Consider the following 20,639-nt stretch of genomic DNA (forward strand, 5'->3'; position numbering starts at 1 on the left):
ATTTTCTTTTCTCACTCATTTAACTAATTGCTACCAAAAAATATATATAAAAAAAAATATTTGTTTATAAGATCATTTTGAACAACAGTTTTTCTAAACAATGTGCATTACAAAAAAAAAAAAAAAATCATCATTTCTTGTATAAAAAACAATGATAAGAAACTCTCTATCTCTCTATCTCTCTCTCTCCATCATTTTTCTGAATTCAATGTAAAATTTATAAAAGGAAAAATAAGCCTTTTAAATAAAAAAAAGAATAGAAACGGTTGTACAGAAAAAAATAGAAACGGTTTCGAAACACCAAAGAAATAATTAAGCATTGAACTTCATATGAGAGGATTTATTTGATTGCAAAAAATTAAAAAAAATTATAAAGGAAAGAAAGATAGCAAGTCAAGCACCCATCTCTGCCAGATTTATATCAAAAGAGATGAATTACATCTATACAAAGTGAATCACTTTCTTTTACTGATGGTAGTTGAAGAAGAACCTAAGTCTATCTTTGATAATTTCAAACTTTCTGAGTAGAGCTTCTCATAAAGATACAAACCTCCATTTGTCCAACTATAATCAAGTAAGTGAAACCAAAAGTAGCAAAGTACAACATATCAATAAGTAGAACACCTCAGAATAACATGAGTTTGATCTATGAATTATTTTAACAACATATGCTGACAAATTTGAAAGAAATAAACTTCAAGTGCAATGTACTTGTATAAACACAATCACTAACATCTAAAGCACTAGTTTTCAAATTCAACAATTTATTTTGTTGTAAGTAAAATTATATTAGAAAATATGAATAGGTGTAAGAGAGATGCCAAAACTTAAACCCAAGACTACACATGCCCAAAAAAATTCCACTAAATTGGGGTAGTTCAAAGTATAGGTTTGAGCCAAATATGTGAAGTAATTTACTATGTCAAGGTATTTTTTTATGGTTTCAATTTTTATCAAAAATATCAAAATTTACAAATAAAATTAATATTCCACAATTGACCCAGCAATTCACAATCATTAACATGAGAGAAGTTTATTTGTAGAAAAATAAACTACAATCTTATAATTCCAAGCAATGTACTAAATTGCATGTAAAGCTGTAAACTAAGGCATAAATAGTACGAATGGTTAATAAAGAACAGAAATTTTCTACAAATCAGTTTGTAGAAAATTTTTTACAACTCACATATAATTTTGACATGTGTCTACTGGCATGTGAGAAACACATGTTTAAATAGCATGTACTTCTCACATACTTTTTTAATAGCTTTAATAAAAAAAATGTGTTTCTCACATGTTTAAAAGACACATATCATTTTTATATATGGGTTGTAAAAAATTTCCTACAAACTGATTTGTAGGAAATTTATGTCCGTTAATAAATAGGGATATAAACAACTCTTGAACTTTGGGGCTGTCTACATTGAATGCTATGTATCAACATAATATAATATGACTTACACAAATTTAATGTTTAACAACATTAATCATAAATATGTGAAGTAATTTAATATGTCAAGGCATTTTTTTATGGTCCCAATTTTTGTCAAAAAAAAAAAAAAATCAAAATTTACAAATAAAATTAATATTCCACAACAAACTCAACAATATACAATCATTAACATGAGAGAAGTTTCTTTGTAGGAAAATAAACTACATTCTTATAATTCCAAGCAATATACTCAACTTCAAACCATTTGGGCAATACACGAAGCATATGGCTCACATCAATATTAAAACAACCCCAATTCATAATGTAGAAACCAAAAAGTTCTCACAGCGCGCGCGCGCGCACACACACACACAAACACACACACACACACACACACATACATATATATATATCTTGAAATTTAATTCTTTATTTTCTTCCTTAATATTTTGGAATTCAATTCTTTATATATATATATATATTATAGTAATTGAAGCCTTAATTAAAGAGCACTAACCAATTTTTTTTTTATTATAATGTTATTTTTTATCATAATTGAGGCCTTAATTAAGGAGCATTGACTAACTTTTTTTTTTTTTTTTGTTATAATTGAGGCTTTACCTAAAAAAAAAAGAAAAAAATTAATTATACTATCACTGTTTATGACCTTATTTAATTAAAAGCGTTAAGCAATTCCCTAATTTACCTAGCCTATGAGCCGCCCTGGCAGGGAGAGATTCTCTTGGCGTAATGGGTGGCGGTAATTGGTAAAAGATCCGTTCTTTAGCATAGAAACCCGTGCCGGAGATCGATCCTCCGATGGACCAGATTCATCACATGTAGCATGAATCTTTTCCTTTGCTCATTGCCCTTGTTGACTTTAAGTTTTAGACCTCCAATTTCTATACAATGAGGCTGCCCCACCATTACCGCCTTTTATATTACCACCCTCCACCAGAATATCCATCATGTCAGACCCACCAGTTCATCTGGAGATCTTTTAATAATAGTCAGACCGTTAGCTGCAAAATGAAGCAGTACGTCTTGTTGGGTTTTATATGTGCTAGTAATGCTACGTTCATTGTTGATCCACCAAACAAAAAAGAGCTGTTGGTCATTTGGATATCTTTTAATAATAGGCAGACCGTTAGCTGCAAAATGAAGCAGTACGTCTTGTTGGGTTTTATATGTGCTAGTAATGCTACGTTCATTGTTGATCCACCAAACACAAAAGAGCTGTTGGTCATTGAAAACTTGACTCTCTATAGAAACGAATGGGTGGAGCTAGATGGGGTGAAATCAACGACCTGCTTTGCATACAATACAGATAGCTCGTTTACAGTACTGATCGATCCAAAGGAAACGTCAAACGTACGTACATCTGCAGCAGCTAAAAAGGTCTGAATTGCTCTCTCTCTCTCTCTCTCTCTAGATCTCTTAGTTTGCAGTGGTTTAACATACATCTCTGGATTCGAGTTTTTTTTTTTTTTTTTTTTACTTATGAAAAATGTTAAATTTATAATACGAATACAACAATCACATAACAATTCCTCACATGAGGGTGAGTCCCACATACTAGAGCCTACCCTCATGTGAGAGATTGTTATGTAGTTGTTGTGATGGTGTAGTGTAGGAATCAAATCACTTTACTTATTCCCAGTACTTTTCCAGTCATCGACATTCGACAGCCTTGCTTTTTACTTTCTTTCTTTATTTTAATTTTTTATTTTAATTTTTTTTAAAGATTATATATAGCAAATTATGGTAGCCTCTAATTATATATATATATATATATATATATATATATATATATATATATATATATATGAACTATAAAAGAATTTGTTATTCGACCCCTCATTATAAATTTCTCTTTTTAAAAAATTAGCCTAATTTAGTAGTACTTAATGTCTCTCTCAATAGGAAAAGGCGAAAAGCCATCACCCATATAAATATTTGAAGCAGCTATGTATGCAGTACTTGACCTGTTAACACATATATTGAACATGATGGGATAGTGTGAGTGGTACATATGATTTGATGAATAGGAATGGTGGAATTAACACAGATGTGATTTTATTTCTGTGTTGTAACGAATGAATAAATAGAAATGAATATTAATAATACTCTTAAATTATTTTGTACTTATTTTTTTCCTTAATTATAACCAGTAGTAATAGAATAGATCAGAGCTAGCATGATTCCTCCTTTGTCAATATATATGCTAATACTGTTCTAGCGTGGCTCCTTTTTACTTGTCCCCTTCTTATCTTGCTATGCATCATCGTGCGTGCATATGAATTTAGTTCTAAATATTTTGTGAATATCAAGGATTTAAAAGATACTTACAGCATCATAGGAACTATCCTCCAATATGTTTTTAATATATGCTAGTGACCCTTGTCTTTGTCATTAGGAAATTTAAGGCAACTTGCTAGATATGGAAGAATCATCGAGTCAAGAAATTCAAGAAGAAGCAAATGCTTTAATAATAAATGTGATTGAAATTGAAGAACTTCATAGAGAAGCAAATGCTTCAGTTGAAATTGAAGATCGTGACACACAATTGGTAAATGACATCACAGAAATGTTAGAAAGCTCGGAGCCTCCCTTATCACCTAAATGTTGTATCTACAGGGTTCCACATGATCTTCGCAAATTGAACGAAGAAGCCTATATTCCTCAGTTTATATCAATAGGGCCTTTTCACCATGGTGATGAAAGATTGGAAACCATGGAAAAGCTTAAAGTGAGATATTTCAAGCGATTTGTGAAGAATGCTACTTTAAATGTGAAGAAATTAGTAAGGATTGTAACGGATAAGGAAGAAGATGTCCGTCATTGTTATTTAGAGAGTATCCAACTTAGCAGTGATGATTTTGTGAAATTGATCCTGGTGGATGCGAGCTTCATTATTGTGTATTTCTTGATATGGAAGCTTGAAGAATGGAGGAGTGACGAGGACTTAATAGGATTTACACCACGAATGATGAATAGTATAATTAAGGACATGTGGTTGCTTGAAAATCAACTTCCTTTCTTTATTATAAAGGAAATATTCAACTTTGCATTTGCATCTTACACAGACTTCCCTTCATTCGCTCAACTTACCTTTGAATTTTTTAAACCTTTCAACACTCAAGAAAAGTCTCTTGATCCCAATTTGGAAATAATTCACTTCCTTGATTTGTTGAGAACCTTTTATTTGCCTCTATCACGTAGCCTACCACGAAGAGGCAATGACGCAATTGGAGTCCGGCCTTTGTATAGTGCAAGCCAGTTGCACGATGCAGGAGTGAAGTTTAAGGTGGGCTCAAACAAATGCTTATTTGACTTAAAATTCACAAACGGAGTGCTAGAAATACCACACTTAGAATTATACAATAGTTCAGAGTCTCTTTTTCGAAACCTCGTGGCCTTGGAACAATATCACTATTTGTTTGATGCTTATATTACCGATTATATTATCTTAGTAGATTCCCTTATCGATACTGTCAAAGATGTAGATTTACTTGTGCAAAAGAAGATCCTGTTTAATGGTTTAGGCGACAACAATGCAGTGACAACTTTGGCCAACAATCTGGGCATAAATGTTTTATATGGGTACTCAACGTCCATCTATTGTAATCTCTATAAAGATTTGAATACATTCTATGAGGATCCTCGTCATATTTGGAAGGCTACCTTGAGACGTGATTATTTTAGCACTCCTTGGATAACTGCTTCTACTGTAGCTGCTATTATCCTTCTGGTACTCACTCTCATACAAACTGTATGCTCTATTATCTCATTATGATCAATTTGAAGTTTGTGTAATTCGAATGATATTGAATTGCATTGTGATCGTATTTCATTGTTTTAGGAGTACGAGGTTTGTGGAATTGTAGTCTACAACTTTGAAAATTTAAATTTGACCTTGATCAATCAGTACTAAATTTTTCCTTTTGCACTCAGTTATAATCTGCCTTTATTTATTTTATTTTTTTTTCCTATATGCTTTATTTGCTATATTGTTTATACTCTTTGAAATCACATTTTTTAATTATACACTTTGAGATATTTTCAATCAATTATTCAGGATCGCTACTTTAATTTGTTCGTAATTCTTTTAGTTTATTTCCGTCTCTGTCTTGCTCTCATATTACTAATGCAACACATTTGGTGCATCTAGCAGTTAGATATATATATATATATATATATATATATATATATATATATATATATATATATATATAGTTTTGTGTATAGGGAATTTGTGTATGATTAAAAAAGGAAGCAGAAACTCGTACTTCATAACCATCTCTGTGACATTTTGGAGGCACAACAAATATGTAGTTCATGTACCAAATTAAAGACAAGGATCCTCACCATTTCTCTCTCCATGGCCAGTTAGTGCATTTGGAGGGACGAACTTGTCCATTAACATTCGGTCTGGGGCTTTTCATCCATCTACAAGTCACGCCACAAGTTTTATTTATTTATTTTTTTTGCAATTTTTTCTCTGTATTATTTTATTGGTTTATACCCTCCTCTATTGCTGTGATGTTTGAAGAGATTTCAAATATTCTTCACAACTTATATATATAAGAATTTATTAGAAAAACTCAACAAGAACATAAAAGGTTTCACAGGCAACCTCTTAAAAACAAGACAGCTTAAAACCTGAAGAGGCCCATACAATATACAAACAAACGGCTACAAAGAAGCAAAAAATGACAAGCAAAGGCAAAAGATTACATTGGGTGTCATCCACTGGCATAACACGGTTCTAAATATCATTTGCTAATATTGTAGAATGGTAGGGTGCGACACGCATATCCTAGTTATGGTATGGCGTCACCTAATGTCCTGTCAGAAATGTGGGAAATAATTGAAGTAACGTGGCGAGTGGCGATCCCATGTGGCATTCTTCCTTGGGCTTGTTGTGCATTGGGGAAGATGGGCTTTCCTTGGGCCTACCCGGGTTGGTGGGCCTGGTAGGATTGCTAGCAAGTATAGCACACTTGAGAGTTCTAAAAAAATAAAAGTAAAAAAAGAAGAAAGAAATAACTTCAAAATATGAAGGTGGCGAAAAGCCTCTCCTCTTAGTCACTTGGAGGTGGGGGTCCGGCCTCCCCTAAAGACCTTTTTGGGGGTGAGAGTTTTTGAGGGTGGTCTGGGCCAACCCGTGGGAGTTTTCGATGGTGTCCCGGGCCACCTCTAACCTTTCGGAGATAGCCTAGCAACATGTGTGCTACACGTAAATTTTTTTTTTGACTAAAACTTTCCAAAATGCAATTAAAAATTAGGAAAAAAAAATATACATTTAGTGCCCTCAAACAATCACCCATTTGGCACTTAGACCACGAAATTTTAAAATGTTATACTTGACCCATTCTGACTACAACCTATCACAAGTTACACTCATTCGTAGTATTTAGTGTTAAAATGGGCGGAATATGGCGCAAATGCACCAAACGTGAAGCATCAACGGAAAAATGTGTCAAAAGGTTTCGAACTTAATTGGATGGATATAGGGGAACATTTTCATTCACATCGAGTCATATTTTTATACAAACGAATGGTACTTTTGGAAGGCATTTTTATTATTCTTCAGCCAAGGCCCAAGGACCACAATACAAGTGGAGCTAGGACAATGTGCAATTTGCGTAGGGCCCCAATCTATGGCATAAACGAAGCCACAGGACATCAATTTGTTGACACAGGAACAGGATTCCCAACTAAAGTGAGGTCATGTGGTTTTTGGAGTTACAGGAAAACTCGCCCCGTCTGTGCCGAATTCCAGCTGTTCTGGCGGGATTCTGGCCATAATGGTCCGCTTATGGCCTACTGGCCGGATTCAATTGTTAAGAAAAAGAGAAAAAAGACAGGTAATGTCTGCAAAGTTCACAATGTTATTGGAAGAAAACCTGAAAGATTCAATTGTTAATCTTTTCAGTGTAATCCCACGTCCTAAAAGCAAACAGACAAGACCAATCTCCTCACCTTGTATGATTTTCTCCGAAGCCTAAGAGGGCTTTAGAATACATGTTACAATTCTCCCCAACCTGTGTCCCATGCACAAAAATAATGATAAAAATCAGCTAGTCATTATTCAACAAGTCAATTACACCACTGGATTTAGCAAGTGACACTCCCACTTCGAATGATAACTTAACATCTGCAACTAGAACTGAGCAGCAGACCAAAAAGGGCAAAACAAGAGTAATAACTTAACATCCAATGTCCCTTTCCTTTATTGATCGCATAGTATCAGGATGGAGCTAAGAAAATGCAGAAGCCAACCACGTAACCTTTACATATCATGTTTCCTTCTCGCTCCCACCCTTGAAGAATGGCTCAACTGTAGAACTAAATACAGAAAAATATGTAGTGAAAACCAAGAGTATATCAGAAAATCCAAAATATGATTTCTCCCATTTAACTTCTAGATCTGCTCTCTGTTTTCTTTGGCCTACTGCAATCACCAAACAATGAAAACCGTCCACCTTTGTGTGGTCGAACTGAGGTCCCTTTAACCTGCTTACAGACAAAGTACCAACAAGTTTCTTTCAGGTTAAACAAGTTTCCCTACAGAAATAAAACAAAAAACGAAAGGGGTAAATAAAGCAACAGCCTACCCTTTCCCTCTTATGAGGTTTGGTGTTATTCCAACAGAAAAGTCCACTACAACCTCCAGTTCCTGACCCTGATTCATATCCCCTAAAGAAACACAGCAGGAATGAGTGAATGTTATAGAACAGATATAATGTCGATACATGGCCACTCAGCACGTGCACACACACACAAAAAAAAAGGTCTCATTCATTGCCACTGCACCAAATCACTTCACTCTCCATGCAACTCACAAACTCTGGAAAATTACAGTAGAATAACATTTTTTTTTTTGGACTTCCTAAGGCAGGGCCACTTCGTGTACCCACCTCTATCAAGTAAATATCGGATCCATATAAAGTACCCCTTCCACATGGATCGGGGTAATACTCCGGCTTCGCCGGCGAGCCGGTCTCAATGAATTGTTTGCACTCAAGAAAATTCGAACCTTAAACCTCATGGGACTACCACAAAGACCAAGGCATTACCACTTGAGCCAACCCCTTGGGGTTAATTATAGTACAATAACATGAAAAAGCTAAAATTCATACAGAATGCCCTCTGTTTAAGAATCATCCAGTGAAATCATGGACTCCAAGGACAGTGAAGAAAAAGCCAACACCTTTTTCTTTTGTCAATGAATGAGCAAGATAACAAGTAGAGCCAAACACTCAAGCTGTCATGCTATTCTTTGAAACAGAGTATCCCGCAAAATGTTACACAGGGAGCAGCCAATTTCTTTGCACGTGATGTCACCGAGGGGCTACGAGGCTGAGTTGAACAACAAACTAAGATATACTTAACGGGATAACCTTATTCAGTAAACAAGGACTTACGAGTATAAATACCATCATTCAAACATTTCAGTCATGTTTCTTTCCACATAGTCTATGTTTTCAATTCCAATTATTTCCCTTAGTTTAAAATTGTCATTCTTGTTCAGCATCTTCTTTGATCAGGGGCAAGTCATTTGGGAAAAAAAGCATCAGGTAATATTAGGGTGTGATATGAATATATGTGGAGGATTGAATTTTGATGCATAACCTGTTATGCCTATGTCCTCATTTGTTTGTTTTTTTTTTTTTTTTTTTTCCTTTTAGATAGAGCAGTTGTAGAGAATCTTTGTTTGGGTAAACTTAATACAGGCAATGTCTCTTGGAGGTTGGAGTTTCTTTATTGAGGATTCCATTTCAATATCTAGGTGTTTTCAACCGTTCTTTAAATTTGTATTGTGTACCTATAAAAACTTGAAGAATAATAAAGTAACCTTTCCATTTGTTTGCTTACAACCACTCTAAGTCTCCAACTTGATAGATGAAAGGATTTGAAATCACAAATAGGAACAAGTTAAGAACTTGGTCGAATATGCAAAATGTAGAAATAACCTGCAATCTGCATATTTTGCAAGGGGGGTTTGTTTAAGGACTAGTTTGCTTCAGCGTACTCTTTTCAAGCTAGTGTGAATATTAGAAAATAGTAGCTTACACTTATTGGCACTAGTCTGAAGCATCTAGTGTGAATATTAGAACGTAGTTGCTAACTTGCTTGACAGTCCAAAATTGGCAATATTTGAGGGTCAGAAGAAAAGACTAAAGCTCCATGCGACAAGTGGAGGCAGTTATGAGGCTTAGTTGCTAGACTACCTTGTTGAACTATAAAGTACGTTTCAAAAGATGTCATCTATGAACATGGTGAGTTTCAATTCGAGCTAATATGATAATATCTGGGAATGCATATTGTATTCTCCTGCGTTACTTCGGCACTATACCTTCTGCTCTTCTTCCCCTTCTCACTTTCTGGCTTTACCTACACGTACAATTTTTTTTTTTGGTTCAAAAATATGATTTTTAATGTCAGAGGATGATTAGACTTTGTCAATCGTTTGGTTTAAGGTTCTTAAAGATGGTTTGCTAAATGGAGCAGCTGTACTTGGGGTTCCTGTAAAAGCTACGATCAAAGAGGTATTGGTTGATTGTAGACAGTTACTGCGATAGTTTATAGATTGCCCATTTGCCTATGTTTTTTATTTTTATTTTTATTTATTTTTTATTTTTTTTACATTACTTACCCGAAAATAAAAATGATTGCAAGTTGGAAAAGAAATTATTTGAAGGCACTTGAATGTTTAGAACAAAAACATCAACTTCACATTACACTTTTGCTACAAAAATTGGTAGTTTTGTTAATTTATGAAGTTCTGTTGAATAGCCTTTATGATTCAGATGAATATCTATATAAATGATTTTTAAAGAGTTTCATGTGCTTTTTTGGTCGGAACAAATTCTTCCTATTTGGTGGCTTCTTGTTCTAGTAGTAGATCTTTGCATTTCCCTTCTCTTCTCTATTTTGTTTAGGAATTTCTGTTTTCCATATCTTTTACTTCAATTTCCAAAGATATTTTCTTAGTTCAATGGACCCTTCATTTCAACTACTTTGGGTCATATAAATGCCTAAATGACACTATTTGGGTATCTCGTAGCCATTATTTTCACGATCGTCCCTGTTTAAATCAACTGACCTTGATATTAGCATAGATTTTCTCAATGAATTGACTTGGTGAATAGTGAAACTTGTTTTCTAATCTTGTGCAGGCCAACAGCGAATCTTTTGTAGTAAGAACTTTGGACAGGAAAAAACTTTGGGAAATGCAGACCCCACAGGTTTAATGTTGAAAGCATCTATATATATATATATATATTTTGTTTTAGATGATCGTTTTTTGGGTGCATGTTAAGAGTCCCACATTGTCAAGGTATACTTGGATTGTGGGCTTTATATGCCTTGAGTAAATCTCTTCCATTGAGGTGCCTTTTGGAAATGAGTAAGGCTCAAGTGACTTTAATATGGTATCAGAGCCACAAGCCCTTGGACAATGTTGGGCCTTCCCTCCCGATGTTGAACACGTGTTTGGCAAAAAGATGCCACATGTGAGAGGGTGTGTTAATAGTCCCACATTGCTAAGGTATGTCTGGGTTGTGGGTTTTATAAGCCTTGAGCAAACCTCTTCCATTGAGGTGCCTTTTGGAAATGAGTAAGGCTCAAGTGACTTTAATAGTGCATAGGGTGAATAATAATGTTGCTGCCTAATCGATTTCTTTTTGCAGGTTATTAAACCCGAGTTAAAAAGGGTTTTGAGCTTGTAAATAGGTACTTAAGAACTCCTTTTTAATAGTATTATTATTTTTCACCTAGTTGAAATGTACTTACTAGTTCCCATTGCATAAGCATGATGTGCTCTATTTGATGTAAATTTATTCTTTCCTGTTCATTAGTAACAGTATAGAAGATGTTGCATGTAATTACTGTAGATAAAATATCCTGCTATGTGCAAACCAAGCAGTTCATGCTGATCCAATTGCAGTTTTATTCTATGGAATATTGGATGCTTCTTGGTGTAAAACATTTCTTTCTTCAAATTCTACGTAGTCTAATTCTGAGAATTGTACTTCCTGACAGTGAAGGACTTGAAGTCACAGATGACGTATTTATTGTGGAGCACCTGAAGCATCCTGTATACGTTACTGAAGGAACTTAATACTACTCTATGATATTTATCTTCAAAAATTGATTTATCAAGATGTTTGGTAAGTTCATGCTGTGTACGCTAGAGAGAATATCGAGTATGAGCTCTGGAGAGTCTTCTTAGCCAGCCCTAACTGTTTGGCTTCATTTTTGTATTTTATGTTTGTTCCAATATTCTTTTAGCAACTTTGTTGTCTGTTTTGAGTAATAAAATCTTTTTTCTTCATAATTAATTGTTAAATTATTGACTTGAGAAAAATCCTATTTCAAATGAATGGCTCAAACAAAATGTATTGCATTGCACTGCACCGCACCGGGTGATGCTCTCTTCTAGCTTTAGCAAAGGGTTCGTAAAATCATCTTTCAGGTTCACCAAACTAGGAATTGCTAACCACATATTGCCTTGGTTGTTACTTTATTATTCGATGATCTTATTTTAAGGAGCCTACAGAAGTCCATACCCATAATCTCAATGATGGTGAGACTTGTTTAAGGACCCTATATATAGAAAGAATTCAATATCCATGATTTCAATGATGGTGAGTTGTAAAATGAAGCTTTAACTATCTTGATTTGCCAAGCCAAAACAACTCACAGTAAAAGAATATGTTGGAGATAAATAAAAGTAAAATTTTAATTAAAATTACTTACATGCAGACATAAAAACATACTCGCAGGATTCTACATTATAATTTAGTTTTGAAATTTAAACATATTTAGTCTTTTTATTATAGGTTAAAAAATGCTTGCAAAAAAAAAATAAAAAATTATCACACATCTTTCAATAAAAAGACAATAAAGGGTAAGACCCTTAATTTTATTTTAACCCAAAAAAAGCAAAACTTTTTAAAATATTTGTTTACATAGGTGTAGTTTATAACGAAAAAAAGTATAAAAAAAAATTAAAAAAAAAACAAAAGGAAAATCTAAATTCCAAATATTACAATATAGGTACTGTAGTTTTTTCAATGGTTAAGATGGTGTTGTAATTTTTTTTTACAGCACTTAAGCCAAATCCTACAAAATAAAATAAAATTTTTCATTCAACATTTAATAAATCAAATAAATCCTCTAACATTACGTTCAATGTTTAATCAAATAATTTTTTTTGTCTTATTTTGCTTTCAAAAGTAGAAAAAACACTTCAAAAAAAAAAAAATTGAGTGAATCATACCAAAAAAAAAAAAAATAAAATTAAAAAAATTCAAATATATTAAAAAATAAGACCCTTTAATTTTATTTTAATCCATATAAATTAAAACATATTAAAATCTTTGTTCCCATATTAGTAGTTTAAAATGAAAATAAGTATAAAGAAAAGAAAAAAAAAAAAAAAAAAAGCAAGAAGAAAACCTATAGATTATGATTATCAAAGCATTAATAAAAAAAAATTAGCTGGAGTCTCTAATATTATTGGTGTGATACATATTACATTTCAATACAAATAAAACCTATATAATTCTGAACATACTAAAAAAAAATATAGCAAACCAAACAAAATGGCTAAAATCGAATAAATCATACAAACGAAAACAAAAATATTCCTTAAAACATTCAAATGAACTAAAAAAATAAGACAATTAATTTTAGTTTAATCCATATAAATTAAAACATGTTAAAATCTTTGTGCCAATGTGAATAGTTTATAACGAAAAATAAGTATAAAGGAAAAAGAAATAGCAAGAAGAAAACATGGTTTAATCGAATTACCAAAACATTAATAAAAAATTAGTAGGAATCTATGATGTTGTTAGTGTGATACCTATTATATATAAATACAAATAAAACCCAAGTAATTATAAACATTTAAAAAAATATTGAACAAACTAAACAAAATAAAACAAAATCTTTCATTAAACATTTAACACAATCAAATAAATTTTCACATCATGTTCAATGCTTAATATATTTTTGGTGTTTCAAAAGTATTTATATTCTTTTTATGCACAACAATCAAATAAACATTTGCCTTGTTTTGCTTTCACAAGTATAAAAACACTTTCAAAAAATGGCTAAAAATTGAGTAAATCACATAAAAGAAAAAAAATTAAACTCCGAAAAATGTAAGTCTTTATGTTAGTTTAATCTATATACATTAAAACATGTTTAAATCTTTGTTCCCATAGGTATACGTGGTTTAAAATGAAAAGTATAAAGAAAAAAAATATCAAAAAGAATATATAGTTTAATCTAAATATCAAAGCATTAATACAAAATTAGTAGGAACCTTTGTGTGATACCTATTATATTTCAATACAAAAAAAACACAAATAATTCTGAACATTAGGAAAAAAAAAAATACAGAGAAAATTTATTCTCATAGGTAAACATGGTTCAAAATGGAAAGTATAAAGGAAAAAAAAAAATAGCAGAAGAATATCTAGATCCTAATTATAAAAATACATAAAATCTAAAGTCCTTCAACCTCCACAAAAAAAAAAAAAAAAAAAAAAAAAAAGAAGAAGAAAAGAAAGCAAAGTCCTTAAAAAAAAAAAAAAAACAAAAACAAAAACAAAATTATGTAATTCAACACTCTGTTCTTCTCTTGAATGTCGCTGTTGGATGTTTTTAATTTCACAATTCAAGATGTTTCAAATCCTAAAGAGTAATATGATTTTTCAGCTTACTTGTACAGTTTTTTTTAGAATTAATGCATACAATACCTATATGGTTAATTATGGGTAGTTAATGTAGTACGTTTTTAGTTTAAATTTTGTCTTTCTATAATTTTGGAGAGTCGTAAATTCTGAAACCATAATATTGTACATTAAAATTTTGAACTTAACAAAATTTCATAGAAGGAAAATTTTTGAAATAAAATTTTAGAGAAAAAAAAAAATCTGACCACTAATAATTAATGCATACAATACCTATATGGTTAATTATGAGTAGTTAATGTAGTACGTTCTTAGTTTTAAATTTTGTCTCTCTATAATTTTAGAGAGTCATAAATTTTGAAATCATAATATTGTACATTAAAATTTTGAACTTAATGAAATCTCATATAAGGATTTTTTTTTTTTTTTTTTAAAAAAATAATAAAATTTTGGGGAGAAAAAAAAACTGACCACTTATAATTAATGCATGATTTTAATTTTAATTTTTTTTTAAAAAAAAAAAAACTCAAAACTTAATGCGGCTATAATGACACTTAATGATATAATGCGAAAAAATCATTATTTGGGTCTCATGTAGATTAACAACCATGATATTTTTCATTAAAACACAATAAATTTATTAAAATCATGACAAAACAAGGTTCAACCTTTAAAATTAATCAAGTTTTTTTTACTTAAAAAATCGATTTAGTGTTTAAAAATTATGGGTTCATGTCACGTGTCATAATTCTCTATTGCACAAAGAACATTGGATGAATATATAAATCACATAAAATTTTACTATCAAAAGAATCATAATTTTAGTTTTAATCCATATAAATTAATACATTCAAAATATTCTCATATGTGTAGTTTATTTATTTATTATTATTTTTTTTTGAACCGAAACTGTATTCTATCATTGATATGGCAAAAAGCCAAAGGTTTACAACTTCAAAATAAAGGACAAGACCCCCCATTATTTAAACCAGAAGGATCTAGCTTAGTAAAACAATTGCCTAAGTAGAAATGCATCTTTTACAAGAATGACATTTGAGCATCTCTTACATTAACGCTTACTTTCTAAAGAAAAGAGATCAGATTTAGCAATTAGCCAACAGATATTCTCATAAAATTTGAACCAAACACAAGCAGACTGTGACTAGAGAAAAAGAGAAAAAACACACAAACACTTAAGCAAAAACCACCCAAAACAATCTGCCGGTAGTGGAGGAAAGGGGCCAAGTTGCCGGACTGCGGTACATGAAGGACGCGCCGACACCGGTGCCACCCAGACGGAGGTCCGACGTCGTATGACCGGTTGCCACAGAGAACGACTTGAAAAAGGTGGCGCGTGGCCCACACGCACACCAAACAGCAGAGAGCCCCCAGGTGCGTAGGCACCGCGCGCCGATCTCCGGTGACCGACACGACCGGATCTTGCGGCGGCAGGGGCTGAAGACGACGGAGAATGCGTCTGGGGGGTGTGTGTCAATCAGAAGTCGGCAAGGAAGTGTAAATCTGGCTTCCAAAATCAAAGAAAAAAAGTGAAAGAACGGGCCAAAATTCATCCCACCGACAACACGATGGCTCGGCTACTCCCCCTAAGATGACATCTTGAGATGAACAATCCTGCCAAACAAAAGAAAAAACAAAGAAAAACAAATAAAAAAGCCACCATAGCCCAAAAAAGTTAGGGAAAAACTAGCCTCCACCGGATCTAGCCAGGAGGAACAAAAGAAGTGTAAAGAAAAAAAAAATAGCAAGAGATAAACCTGAATTTTGATTATCAAAGCATTAATAGTAGGATTAATAGTAGGAATCTATGATATTGTTAGTGTGATACGTACCTATTATATTTCAATAAAAATAAAATCCATATAATTTTGAACATTAAAAAAAAAAAAAGACATTTCAAATTTAATGCTTAATTAATTCTTTAGTGTTTTAAAAGCATTTCTATTCATTTTGTGCACAATAACCAAATAAAATTTTGCATTTTTTGGCTTTCAAAAGTAGAATAACACTTTCAAAAAATAAGTGAAAATCATGTAAATCACATAAAAGAAAAACAAATATCCCATAAAACATTCAAACAAAGTAAAACATAAGACCCTTATTTTTAGTTAAATTCATATAATTAAAACATGTTAAAATCTTTATTCCTATACGTGTAGTTTAGAATGAAAATAAGTATGAAGAAGAAAAATAGCAAGAAGAAAACCATAATTTTGATTATCAAAGTCTAAAATAGAAAATTAGCAGGAATTTTTTTTATTGTTGAAGTGATATCTATTATATTTCAATTTTGAACATTCGAAAAAAAAAAAAATCTCATAAACATTCAAATGAATAATTGCTCAACCAAAAATTTCACAAACAAAATGGAAACATATTTAGATTTCAATAGAAAATATAAAATACTAAAGAAACACCTTTAATTGTATCATTAATTGAGAGAGAGACTAATTGTATCATTAATAGAGAGAGAGAGAGATATATTAAATAGACCGATTCAATTTTATTTATAAGACCGGTTTAGTACTTAAATGACCGGTTTAGTCACTAAAAAATATGGGTTTCACGCCACATGTCACCATTAATTCATATTCTATGGAAGATCTCAGCTTTTATATGATCGACATTAGCTTTCAAGGTTTTATAATGTATTATGATTTATTTTTATAGTTTTTTTATTTTTATTTTTTATTTTTTATGTTCGTACACCAACATAGTTCATTTCGTTTTAGACTACATCTATGGGAACAATTATTTAACATGTTCCAATTTATAAGGATATTAAACTTTATAAATTTTTAAATTTATTTAGTATGTGCGTTTATACTATTGAGTAAAAAATTGTTGTTCAAAATGATCTTATAAACAATATTTTTTTTATATTTTTTGGTAGCAATTAGTTAAATGACTGAGAAAAAATATTTGAATACTAATAGTCCCGCTCTTCGAGCGGGTTATAAGCTAGTAACAATAACAAACAAGAATTGCTAAATAGTTAAAACTTTATTCAAAGGTTGAGCTGTTGTTGCTCTCTTATAATATTATTTTGTAATTCTAATCTCTTCATGCACTCCTCATACAATGTCTATCTTTACCCACCCTGCAGTTCCTTTTACCCACTAGAACATTATATTCATTATAAGTTTATAACCAATTTTCGTCATAGTTTTGGGAGAGTAACAATTTAATTTAATTTTTTCATTCACGAAATTGAGATTTCATCCTTCATAAACCATTATAGTTTGGCCAAGTACTCAAGGATGATAAACTTCAATATTGCTGCTAACTTGGTGAAGCTTGCAATAGACATTTAAGCTCGCGAGAAAAGAAAGTGTGGAGATAAATAAAAAAGCAAAGCAAGAGAATAAATGAGCATGTGAAAATTTTTTTGAAAAAAAAAATTGTAGGAAGAAGAAATGAAGAGAAGATGTAAAGATGAAGAAAAGGACAAAGCAAGAGAATAAATGAGGATGTACAAAAAGAAATTACGGCTCTGCATGTTAATGTGTATTGGGTGGTATTTTTTGTTTTTCGTTTAAAAAAGTGTTTTGATACATAAATGTAAAAACTAGTTTTGTGTTTTAAAGAGTATACTTTTGTCTTTATACCGTTTGTTAATGATTTTGTATTTAGAAGAGAAAGTAAAAAACAAAAAACAAAATTTTTTAATAAACAAAGCTGTAGTTCTTGAGACAAGAAAAAAATAATAACAATTAGAGTCATTATAACTCGCTTCTCTTTCATAGTTTTAGGGCATATCAAATGTTTGTTTTGTCTACGAAAGTAGAAATTTAATTCTTTGTAAACCATTTTAGTGATAGTTAGGCCGGGCCTAATAATATTGGATGATAAACTTCAATAATATTGTATGCTAACTTTGGAAGCAATGCTAGAAGTCCCTCTTCTGTTACTCAAAAAATGAGGTGGTTTTTAAAATCACTATTGGGCTTGTGATTGATTATATTGAATTTTAATCAAATGGTGATTTTAAAAGACATATCTTTTTTAGAGAGACACAAGAGCAACACGTACATGATAGACTTCTAGAATTACTCAAACTTTGCTGAGTCATGTAATGAATATCTAAACTTGCAAGAAATGGAGGTGTAGGAATAAAGAAAAAGATAAAGTAAAAGAATAAAAAACTATGGGGTAATTACCTTTTCCCCCCATGAACTATTAAAAAATGCGCGATGCCCCCATGGACTACCAACTCGACCAAAATAGAGCATTTAACTACCAAAGACAACTATTTTCCCCCTTTCCGACAGTTAGAGGGGTTAAAAGAAACAGTCAACGGGTCATGTGCCATTTTACATGGGGGCATGTTGGAAGATGGTGGTACTTCATGGGGGGAAAAGAGGAAGATGGTGGTAGTTCATGGGAGGAAAAATGGAAGAAAATGAGGGTAAAATGGCGTGTGACAGTCATGTGACCAGTTGACCGTTTGTTTTAACCCCTTGACTAACGGAAGGGAAAAAAATGGTTGTCTTTGGTAGTTGAATGCTTTATTTTGGTCGAGTTGGTAGTTCATGGGAGCATCGCGCATTTTTTGGTAGTTCATGGAGGAAAAAGGTAATTACCCCAAAAACTATTCAAGAGAAACAAAAGAACAAAAAAAAAGGAGGAAGAAGAAACAAAAAGAAGAAGTGGAAACCAAGAAAAGGACAAAGCAAGAGAATAGACAAACATGAACACAAAGAAAGGAAGGTTTAGAGACAAAGGAAACAAGAAATGAATATTTACGTTCATTATAAATTAACCAAGTCAATCACAGTTTTGGAATCATACCAAATATTTTGTATTTTCTACCAAATTATCCTTTGTGTTGAAACCTTGCATCATTGTGATAGTGAATAGATTTGTATTTTCATTTACCAAAGGAGAAAAAGGTTTGTGTGATCGATCATTTAATTCCCATTCATCTGCCACTCTTTTACCAAAGGGGTACAACAAGCTTGAAGTTGTATAACAGGTACGTGTTATACACTTTCTCATTTGTTTCCTAGCTTGGTTATGCTCTTTTCTATTGTCATTATGTTTATAGTGATATTTAACATGTATTTCAAAGATTTTGTAGAAGCTCAATAACCAAATAAAATTTTGCCTTTTTTGACTTTCAAAAGAAGAATAACACTTCCAAAAAATAAGTGAAAATTATGTAAATCACATAAAAGAAAAACAAATATCCTATAAAACATTCAAACGAAGTAAAACATAAGACCCTTATTTTTAGTTTAATTCATATAATTAAAACATGTTAAAATCTTTATTCTCATAGGTGTAGTTTAGAATGAAAATAAGTATGAAGAAGAAAAATAGCAAGAAGAAAATCATGATTTTGATTATCAAAGCCAAAAATAGAAAATTAGCAGGAATTTTTTTTATTGTCGAAGTGATACCTATTATATTTCAATCCTATATAATTCTGAACATTCGAAAAAAAAAAAAAAAAAAAATCTCATAAACATTCAAATGAATAATTGCTCAATCAAAAATTTCACAAACAAAATGGAAACATATTTAGATTTCAATAAAAAAAAAATATAAAATACTAAAGAAACACCTTTAATTGTATCATTAATTGAGAGAAAGAGACTAATTGTATAATTAATAGAGAGAGATATTAAATAGACCGGTTCAATTTTATTTAAAAGACCAGTCCGGTACTTAAAGGACCGGTTTAGTTACTAAAAAGTATGGGTTCATGCCACGTGTCACCATATATATATATGATATGACTAGCGTATAACCTGCTCTATGAGCGGGCTTTTTTTTTTTTATTATTATTATTATTATAATTTATTCAAAAAGTCTTTAAAAGATTAGCAATCACTTTTCTTTTCACACTCATTTAACTAATTGCTACCAATATATATATATATATATATAAATTGTTTATAAGATTATTTTGAACAACAGTTTTTTACTCAATAGCATAAACACACATAATAAATAAATTTAAAAATTCATAAGGTTTAATCCTTATAAATTGGAACATGTTAAATAATTGCTCCCATAAATTTAGTTTAAAACGAAATGAACTATGTTAGTGTACGGACATAAAAAATTGGGTTGCATGAAATTTCTATCCTTTAAAAAAGAAAAATAAAAAACATAAAAAAAAAAAAATTGAGTTGTAAGAAATTTCTATCCTTTAAAAAAGAAAAAGAAAAAACTGTGACAGAAATATTGAGAACCCAAAAACACAAACATGACATGAATGAAAACATATGATAATATAAAATCCCATAAAAAAAACTATAAAAACAAATCATAATCTATTATAAAACCTTGAAAGCTAATGCTGGCCATCAATTAAGAATGTAAACAATGTGCATTATATATAACAAAAAAAATGTCATACCTTGTACCAAAAACAATGATAAGAATCTCTCTCTCTCTCTCTCTCTCACCATCATTTCTTTGAATTTAATGTAAAATTTATAAAAGGAAAAATAAATCATTTGAATAAA

General features: G+C 31.4%; 1 protein-coding gene and 1 long non-coding RNA gene across 2 annotated transcripts; both read left to right on the top strand.

The window, feature by feature from the left end:
* The first annotated feature begins 2,591 nt into the window (after positions 1-2,591).
* Positions 2,592-5,313, top strand: LOC133881473 (UPF0481 protein At3g47200-like). The gene is made up of 2 exons (XM_062320416.1): positions 2,592-2,830; positions 3,849-5,313. The coding sequence occupies exon 2, from the start codon at positions 3,873-3,875 to the stop codon at positions 5,226-5,228; it is 1,356 nt and encodes a 451-aa protein (XP_062176400.1). The 5' UTR covers positions 2,592-2,830; positions 3,849-3,872; the 3' UTR covers positions 5,229-5,313.
* Positions 5,314-9,383: 4,070 nt separating this feature from the next.
* LOC133881479 (uncharacterized) lies at positions 9,384-10,667 on the top strand. The gene is made up of 3 exons (XR_009902526.1): positions 9,384-9,717; positions 9,919-9,987; positions 10,618-10,667. It is a non-coding gene; the product is annotated as an uncharacterized LOC133881479 (long non-coding RNA).
* The last annotated feature ends 9,972 nt before the right edge of the window (positions 10,668-20,639 follow it).

Source organism: Alnus glutinosa, chromosome 11, assembly GCF_958979055.1.
Source record: "Alnus glutinosa chromosome 11, dhAlnGlut1.1, whole genome shotgun sequence".
NCBI classification, from domain to species: domain Eukaryota; kingdom Viridiplantae; phylum Streptophyta; class Magnoliopsida; order Fagales; family Betulaceae; genus Alnus; species Alnus glutinosa.